Source organism: Carlito syrichta, unplaced genomic scaffold (genome assembly GCF_000164805.1).
Source record: "Carlito syrichta isolate Samal-C Ts95f unplaced genomic scaffold, Tarsius_syrichta-2.0.1 Scaffold311911, whole genome shotgun sequence".
In the NCBI taxonomy this organism is placed as follows: domain Eukaryota; kingdom Metazoa; phylum Chordata; class Mammalia; order Primates; family Tarsiidae; genus Carlito; species Carlito syrichta.
In genome coordinates, this window is record NW_007256007.1 from 340,764 (window position 1) to 350,354 (window position 9,591).

Sequence of the window (9,591 nt, forward strand, 5' to 3'; positions counted from 1 at the left end):
TTCCTTCCCTCAAAGTCCCCGAAGCAGGGTCCGCTTGGCCGATCTCCGTATCCTGGCCACACACCGGCCACACTGCATCCTTGGAACATGTGTTCACCACTAAGCAGTCTTTGTGCCCGTCATTCAAAAAAAGGCACAGCTACAGAAGTCGCTGGTCAGTATATTAATCGAATTTTTTTTTTTGAGTCGGAGTCTCACTCAGTCACCCAGACTGGAGTGCAGTGGCCACTCCCGGCCACCGCAGCCACGACCTGCTGGGCTCCGGCGATCCTTCCGAGTAGCCAGAATTACAGGCATGTGCTACCACGCCTGGCTGATTGTTTGTTTTATTTATTTATTGTAGAGATGAGGTCTCGCCAAGTTGCCCAGGCGGGTCTCAAACCTGTGGGCTCAGGCAATCCACTCACTTCAGCCTCCCAAAGAGCGGGATTACAGGCGGAGCCACCAAGCCCGGTATTAATCAAATTTTTAACAAAGTAATAATTCCAAGGTCTAAAAGGATTTTTTTTAAAAAATGAAGCCAGTAGTAATTGACATTTTGTTTTTGTAAGGCAGATTGCTAACACAAGATACATTTTTTAGTGGAAGGCCTTTCATTTGAGATAAAACAGCTACTTAATTTTCCCAAAACTCATCTATCGCATAGGATAAGGTACATCTTAAGGTGCCTGCAGCTCAGTGAAGATAGGGAAGTTATTTTTCTTAAGTATTCTCACCCCGACTATGTATTAGAATCATGGGGTAAAAAGTGGCCCCAGTTCCTACAATTCAGATTGTATTTTTCAGGGGAGGGCCCTGGCATTGGGGAGTTTCCCACATAATTCTAATGTGCAACCAAGATTGAGAATCAGAGAAATACATATGAAAGCATCTTGTAAAATTAAGGTCCTCTACAAATATGGATATGGTTTCTCCTTTAAATGATTCCTTGAAGTCTGTTGTCTCAGTTCTTGTATACCAAAAATTTCATTTCTAAGAGATAAAGAACCTACCCAGCTGGCTCTGTTCTATGGAAGTCCAGGAAGGGCAGGGTCCCCCACTCCAGAGTTCTCCCCATTGGGGGTATCCTTCCAGGGAGGAGAATTTGCAAATCTGATCAGTCAGACTAGGGTATTAACTAGGCCTCCTCTAAAGCAGGAAGGGCATGAATTACAAAGTTTCACATAAACTTGGTAGTCTCCTCACCAAGGTGGCAGAGCTAGGTTTTACTTACGTTTAAGGGAGGGGGACTGGACAACTTGACTTTTCTTCTCTCCTGCATCCTGAAACTTTCTCTGGTTGTATCTCCCACCTCCCATGCTGATGACAGAATATGTTCAGATCAGATCTTTTTTTAAATTTTTTATTTTTTGAGTTGGAGTCTCACTCAGTCGCCCAGACTGGAGTGCAGTGGCCGCTCCTGGCCACCGCAGCCTCGAACTGCTGGGCTCCGGCGATCCTTCTGCCTCACCCTTCCAAGTAGCTGGAACTGTAGGCGCGCGCCAGATCAGATCTTAATGTTCAGCCTCTTCTGCTTGTCTAGCTGAGAAAAGGTGACCAACCTGTGTGAGCGTCTACCTTCATTCTGCTTTTTACTTTCAGTGGGTTTCCACAATTAGCATCTTAATTTTACCATTTGTATCACACAGTTTCACCCTTTGTTATTTATAAAGGTATGCCCCCTTCCCTTTCTATCACATTGCTACTCGAGCATTCACTAACTAAATGTAGTACAGGGAATTCAAGTGGCAAAGATGCATAGATATGTGAGCTTCCCTGGAACAATTCCATGAAAGAACTAGAAATTGATAGACAACCTGATAGGATGTTCTGACCAGATAGGAAAGGGGACCCAGAGGTGAAACAGAAATGAAGATGATGAAAGTTATTAGAGAGAACAGAAGGGAGGGAAAAGTGTGTGAAAGTGAGAAGGGGAAAGTTTAGAGTATGAAGAATTTTAAAGTCAGAAATTAAAATGTCTGTCATATTATTATTATTATTATTTTGAGTTAGAGTCTCACTCTGTTGCCCAGGCTGGAGTGCAATGGCATGTTGACAGCCGCCGCAGCCGTGACCTGCTGGGCTCAGGCGATCCTTCCACCTCAGCCTTCCAAGTAGCTGGAACTACAATTGCGTGCCACCATGCCCGGCTGGTTTTTTGTTTTTTGTTTTTAATTGTAGAGATGAGGTCTCACCAAGTTGCCCAGGCTGGTCTCAAATCCCTGTACTCAAGTAATCCTCTCACCTTGGCCCCCATAGTGCTGGGATTACAGGCTTGAACTATTGTGTTCGGTCTCATTATTTTTTTTAAAGGTATATACTATCTTATTCACAAATCACTGAAAAGCAGCAGTGCAGCTGAAGGGAAAGGATGTCAGACAGACAGGAGTCAGAAGACCTGAGATGGAGGCTAGTGAGTCATTGCTGGCTATGACCCTGGGAAAGTATTTCTCAGCTTCCTCATCTGCAAAATTGGTATTAAAAATGTTTACTTCTTACTGTGGCTGGGAGGATTAAAGGATGGAAGTGTTTTGTAAACAGTAAAATGATGTACAAATGTTGCTATTAATGTTTCATAAGGTTCAAAAGTAGGCACATTTTTGGTAACTATCTCCTCATATTCAGTGTTTAGGGGCTAATTGCATACTAAAAATATAATTTACAAGAGGGTGGGACTATGTGAACATGTTTTTTTCCCCCATAGACTGCCAAAGCTTTTTTTTTTTTTTTTTGAGTTGGAGCCTCACTCTGTCGCCCAGACTGCAGTGCAGTGGCCGCTCCCAGCTACCGCAACCTCAACCTGCTGGGCTCCAGTAATCCTTCCGCCTCAGCCTTCCGAGTAGCCGGAATTACAGGTGCACACTACCACACCTGGCTAATTTTCTATTTATTGCAGAGATGAGATCTCACCAAGTTGCCCAGGCAGGTCTCGAACCCGCGGGCTCAGGCAATCCACTCACCTCAGCCTCCCAAGGCGCGGGATTATAGGCTGAGCCACTGAGCCCAGCTCTGCCAAAGCTTTTGAATGTAAGAGAATGCTCCTATGCATTTCTTCTGTTAAAGAAAACCCAGAACATTATTATTTTTTTAAACCTAGTTTATTGGAAACACAGGGGACAGAGGAAAATGTTAATGTCACTATGGACGCTATGCAATCAAGCCCAGAATATAGAAAAACTAAGATACAAATGATCCAATTTCTTCAATAAATAAATACTATATGAAAAAGAAAAAGTTGGGAGTGAAAGTGTTACAGACTTTTGGGACATATCAATTAAATGGGATATGTAGACTTTGGGATATGTAGACTTTGGAGTCTGATTCTATCAATTATAAAAATATATTTATGGGACAACTAGGGAAATTCTAACACTGACTCGATACTAGATGTTATTAAGAAATTATTATTTTTTCCAAGTGTGATCACTGTATTATGGTTGTATTTTTTTTTAAAAGTCTTTCTGGTAGAGATATATACTGAAATGTTTATAGATGAGATGAAACTATGCCTTGTGTTCTTTTTATCTTCTTTTTGAGTTGGAGTTTCACTTCGTTGCCTAGGCTGGAGTTCAGTGGCACACTCCTTGACCTGCTGGGCTCAGGCCATCCTTTCATCTCAGCCATCCAAGTAGCTGGAAGTACAGGTGTGTGCCACCATACCTGGCTAATGTTTTGATTTAATGTAGAGACAAGGTCTAGCCAATTTGCCCAGTCTGGTCTAGAACTCCTGAACTCAGGCATGTCTTTTGTTTTAACATAATCCAATGGGGAGGTGGAGAAAGTGGGAGATACAGATGAAATAACACCGGCCATATGTTGATTAGTATTGTGGCTGAGAGATAGGTAGATAGGGGTTCATTTATGTTTTTCTACTTTTCTATATGCTTGCAAGTGTCCATTATAAAAAACGAAAAACTAAAAAATGATAAGGTAGAGATATATATTGAAATTGAAAGCTCTCTTAAGATATAAGAAAATAAAAAAGCAAGATATATAGAATATCAACCCATTGATGTTTAAAAATATCCAACAACTATACTGCATTTACACCTACATAAGCATAATAAAAAGACCTGCAAAAAATACACACCCAGCTGTCAGCAGTAGTGTTTACCTGGAGAGAAGGATGAGATTGGGGTATGGGTGGGTAGCAGGGAAACTTTTACTTTTGTATTTTTCTGTATGATTTAATTTTTAAAACTGAGTATATACTCAATCTCCTACCTTCTCAACTTTATTTTAAAAATGAATTAAACAAACCATTCCTACTCACTTTGCAATGGCCTCATCACGGTCCCTGATGGCCTTCTGAAGTTGCTCCTTTGGCTCCCTCTCTTCAGATGTCACTCTGAGTCGGTCTCTCTCCTCTTTTAGTGCCGTCATCTCCACACTCAGCAGTGTCACCTAACAGGAGACCAAAGACTAATGAACATGATGACAGCACTGTTGCTAGCCTGGGCTGGTTTTCCCTCCAAGAGAAAAAAGGAACAAAGAAACCTCAGGAAGGCCAAGGGTATCCATGTGGATGTAGACTGATAGCATCTCACTGCTGTCCTGCTCCAAAGGAGGGCCCCTCTTCCTTTTACTGAGCTTGAGCTCAGTGGCAAGGAGGCTGGGGGATGTTCAGTCCTGGACCTGCAGTCACGGGCCAGATTCCCCTCAGCATACCACACCACCTCTTTCACCTTAAGGCACTGCCAGGTAACTAACGAAAAGACCCGATATGCATAGTGAAACACGTTTTTTGGGGGTAGGGACTCCAGTTTTGTTTCCAGCCATCTTTCACTCAACATGGATCCTGAGTGGCTCCAAAGCATGGGATCTGGCTCCCATCTCTGAGAGGAGATGGCGCAGCCTTGCTTTCTTTCATTCTTCCTCACTCAGCTCCCTAGGTCAAAGCCACAGGGAATCTAGACACCTAAATGGCATTATTATCTTTCACTTCAAACCTGTTACCTTGTCTGTGATCCATGCATCAGTGAAGGGCACCATAGCCTATAAGCCTTCATGTCCAACCTGGGAGTCATCTTTTGGCGGTGAGGCACCCCTCCTAGCAGCTCCATCAGTGACGACAGCTTATCCTACCTCAGTATAGTAACCCTGTGTACACCACAATCTCTATGATAGCAGAAAGCATGCCATAGCCTTCTGTGCATCCTAGGGCCTGACCACACATGGGGCTTAGTCCCAAAACATTTGTGCAGTGGACAATTGTAATTTTTTGGTTAGATATCATCCAAAAATCTCTTCCTATTTTGGTGACACTCTTGGTTGTGAGAGTCTTGGTGGGAGACAGGGCCCAATCTCCCACTAAGAAAGCCAAGGGAGCATAGACATTTCCTTTCCTAGGCAGCATGGGCAGGTGAACAAACTTGCCAGTCACATCCCCCACCAGGGACTGGCGCTCTGAGAGTCAAGCAAAGCCATAGGCAAATGGGAAATTATTTACAAGGGCGGCACATTGTTTCTGTTGTCCTTTTCCCATGACTCCTTCCTGTTCCAAGCTGAGTTCCCCTGCCTTCCTGTTGATTCTACAAGCTATCAGATTTAATATCAATATATTCTCTTTCTGCTTAAGTTGAGAAAATTTCTTCTGTTTGCAACCAGAAACTCTGCCTGATAGAGCTTTCAATAACTATTTACTGAATAATGGAAGGGTAGGAGTCCCTTCTTTTCAATTGATCAGATCAGACATGAGTCAGGATACCTGACCCTGCCCTTATGTTACATATTACACATGCTTTGACATTTTTCCAAGGGAGGATCCATCCATACAGGTCTGCCTCACTCCCACAAGAGGACAGATAATCATCTTTATGGTATACTCCTCTGTTCTTCAAGTCCCAGATCTAATCATCTTCAGACAGAATAAAATTGAGCAAAGGCCCTAGGACTAAGGCTGAAGATCAAACTCCCCAGACCGAGACAGTAGAGTTGCCAGCCCCTGGGGTAGCAGCCTCTCTGGAGGAATTCATGGGACACCCAACAATAAAGAGGGATAGAACGACAATTTGTTGCCATCATGAACAATAAATTTTGTACTCTTCAGAGTCTGATAGGAAACATTAGGGTCAGAAGCTCTGTATGTAGAACAGAGTAAAGCAGCAGCTTTCCTGGTGGGGACAGCTGAGTGAATAGGGTTGGAAGCCTCAGGGAACAACACGCTGAAGCACCTACAGTGGCCTGGTATGTATATGCATCCAGCCCTGAGCAGACAAGGCTCCAGGTGAGAAGCCCAGCCTCACCCTATTTACCAGCAGGCTCTGTAGTCTGGTAGGCCAGAACTCAAGATCCAGAAATCACCTGGCAGAGACAGCCAGATCTCTTCACAAACCAAATGAGCCGTGGCATGGCCTCAGGTCAGCCAGTCAGATGAGTAAGGGACAAGTAAACTACATGCTAGGCAGGAAATGCCAACCTTTAATATGCTCCAGATAAAACTCCAGAAGAACTTTTTATTTTGGCCTGGAAAACTTGATCAAACTAGAGCCTACCAGCTATATGCCTTAAGAGAGATAAAACGGGACCTACCCTCTTTGACCTGTACATACTTTTCATAAAAAGTGGGAATGAAAATAACTATTCCTCACCACTAAGTTGTCGTGAGGCTAAAACAAGATAAATAACATCAAGGGCCCAACGCAGTGCCTGGCATAGGGTTATAAGCTTTACTCTCACTTCCTCACTCCCCTGAGGCAGGACATAATTGCTGTTGTCAGGGAAATGGATCTGGCTTGTTTACACACAGACTTAGGTTACATACATCCCCCAGGTTCACTTTTCTCAAATAAGGTAGGTGTCCTCACAGTTAAATAGCATCAAAGAAAACATACTGAAGTCATATATCTGGGGCTTTATTTGTTCTTTCATTCAACAACATTTAACTGTCTATTCTAAGCAAGGCTAGACACTTTAGAAGATAAATCTATATCAGATCTTGAGCTTGCCCTAATAGATTTTATGGTTTGATCAGGAAGATGAGATGTGAGGCAGGGTACCCAAGACAAGGAAGAGCCAGGGGTGCTTTGTAAAGGGAATCAAGAGAGTTTCAAGGTGGAAGTGAAGTCTGATCAGGAACTTGAAGGCTGAGTAGGGTCAAGGTCTGAGCAAATGGAAGGGAAGGGCCTTCCGAGCAGAGAGAAAGCTAGAGAGAGGATCTAGATGCGTGAAGTGTAGGGAGCACGTGCCACTGTCCTTTTATATCCTATGTTCAGCTCTCTAAAACAAAAGGGGACAAGAGGGAAACCAGAGGGAAGGAGGCTGAATGGCTAGAAGGCAGCCAGATCATGTGGCTACTAGGACCAGAGACCTCCCATCATTTGATTATGGGAATTCACCCAGAACTTGTCAGTGGTGTCCCATTTTTAAGTCACGCTTCAGGAAGATCAATCCAAATCCTGTGAGGGTGGGTGGGCTGGGAGAAGACAGATAAATTGGGAAGTGGTGACCACAGCCAGGGTGTGAAAAGATGTAGGTCCGAAGTAGGGCAGTAGCTAAGAGAATGGAGGAGAGGGACATGCTGAGATTTTATAGAGGAGAAGGCATCCAGATTTGATTAGTGAAGCCCTACATGCTCTCAGTACCCCTTCTCTGTGTTTTTATGCCCCTTTTGGAGTAACTGGCTAGTACTCTAGTCGAGCATGAAAAATCCAAACAGAACTAGGATTGTGCTTCTTACTGAGCCTCCTGCAATTTGAGTTACTGGCTTAAGAATCAGCTAAGGGCCTCACAGATAACCAATATTCATAGCTTACAGATTAATCACTCAGAGATCTTCCCTGCCTTGTAACACCTGCCCCATGTGTACCAGAAGTGAAGGCAAGCCACGTGACCTGTGGAGAATAGAGGAGGGAGGCAGTTCTTTGCCACTGATGCAGAGGAGATGCAGAGGGGGCATGACATGCTATGAGAGACTTGTGTTTCCCAGGTACAATAATGGACACAGGCAAGTGTTCAGGTCTGGCTATGGATTTTGCCTCAAACAGATAACTATCTGTCAAATTATACTTGGTCTCTCTTTTATTTAGAAATGTAGGCCTCCAGGTCCCACATCTTTGACCTGTGGCCTAGTTTTTAGGAGATAAAAGAACATTCTTAGGTAGAAAAATAGCAGGCTCAGATCATGGCTCTTCCATCAGTTGAGGCTTGGGCCTGGTCTAGGAGCTGTTTCCTAGAACCTCAGTCCCCCCTAACCTCATCTGTGTCCTACCCCCAAAAGGGTCCAGAGATGGTTGACTGTCCTTAAGACACTGTAAAGTCCTGGAATGCAGTGGTCCGGCACATTCACCTTGTGTCTCTCAGAGTCTAGCACAGTACCAGGCACACAGGGGTATCCCCTTTTCATGTCACACTTAAGGAAGATCAGTCCAAATCATGTGAGTGTGGGTTGGTTGGGAGAAGACAGATAAGTTGGGAAGTGGTGACCACAGTCAGGATGTGAAAGGATGTAGGTCAGAAGTATGCTCAACTAAGGAACACCATGCCCACTGTGATGGCTACAATTTCTACAGTCATTCTGGAACTCAATCTGCATCGCACCCACTGCCTGGGGAGGTCAATGTTATTCCTATGGAGCAGTTTTGGTGGATACAGCATGACTGAAAGTTCTGCTTTGAGCATTTGGGAAGAAATGGCCTCCAGGAGCGGCCCAATTCTATACTGTGTGGGACATGAGTGCGACCATTTGTTTGGGAGCAATATGAAAAGGAATCCATGGCCTCAGCCAGTATTTAGCTGAACTGCTAAGAAATATTTCCGGTTGGAGATGGCTTCCTCAATAGTTCTACACTGGACTTTTAGCAACTGACACTTTGTTTCTGGAGAATTTTTTTTTTTTTTTTTTTTTTTTGAGTGGAAGTCTCACTCTGTCACCCAGACTGGAGTGCAGTGGCCGCTTCCGGCCACCGCAGCCCTCGACCTGCTGGGCTCTGGCGATCCTTCCGCCTCAGCCTTCCAAGTAGCCGGAATTACAGGCATGCGCCACCACGCCTGGCTGATTTTTTGATTTATTGTAGAGATGAGGTCTCGCTGCCCAGGCGGGTCTCGAACCCGCGGGCTCAGGCAATCCACTCACCTCAGCCTCCCAAAGGCACGGGATTACAGGCTGAGCCACCGAGCCCGGCTGGTAATTTTTTTTTTTTGTGGCAACTTTAGCTGACTAATACAGAGTGTTATCAGAGCTTTGGCTACAGTATTTAAAATCTGGTGGATTTTTAATGCTAACACAGTTACCAATATTTGCCCTTTTGGTTGGAGATTTTTATGTATTGTTTTAAAACTCCAACTCTGTCATGGAAATATTTTATCTATCTACTAAAAGTTTTTGATTTTGCCTTTTATGTTGATATTTGTAATCTACACAGCATTCTTTTAGATGTGAGGGAGGGGTCCAATTTTATTGTTTTACATATACATATTCATTTCACTCTGGTATGATTCTCAAAAAATTCATCTACAAACTGCTCCATAGTAATCTGGTTATAAAGTGAGCCTCACTAGATTTTTCTCCTTCAATGACTCCTTATTACTTAACAAATAAAATCTGTTAGGGTACAGAGGGTGAGAGTGGATAGATGGATGGGGAGGGGCACAGCACCTCTGGAGTCGGCATGC

General features: G+C 43.9%; 1 protein-coding gene across 1 annotated transcript in view; it reads right to left on the reverse strand.

The window, feature by feature from the left end:
• BICDL1 (BICD family like cargo adaptor 1) overlaps positions 1-9,591 on the reverse strand; it is a 106,491-nt gene that overhangs the window by 6,337 nt on the left and 90,563 nt on the right. The window contains exon 9 of the mRNA XM_008069308.2: positions 4,253-4,383. Coding sequence (XP_008067499.2) covers positions 4,253-4,383 — 131 coding nt within the window. The remainder of the gene's footprint in view (positions 1-4,252; positions 4,384-9,591) is intronic.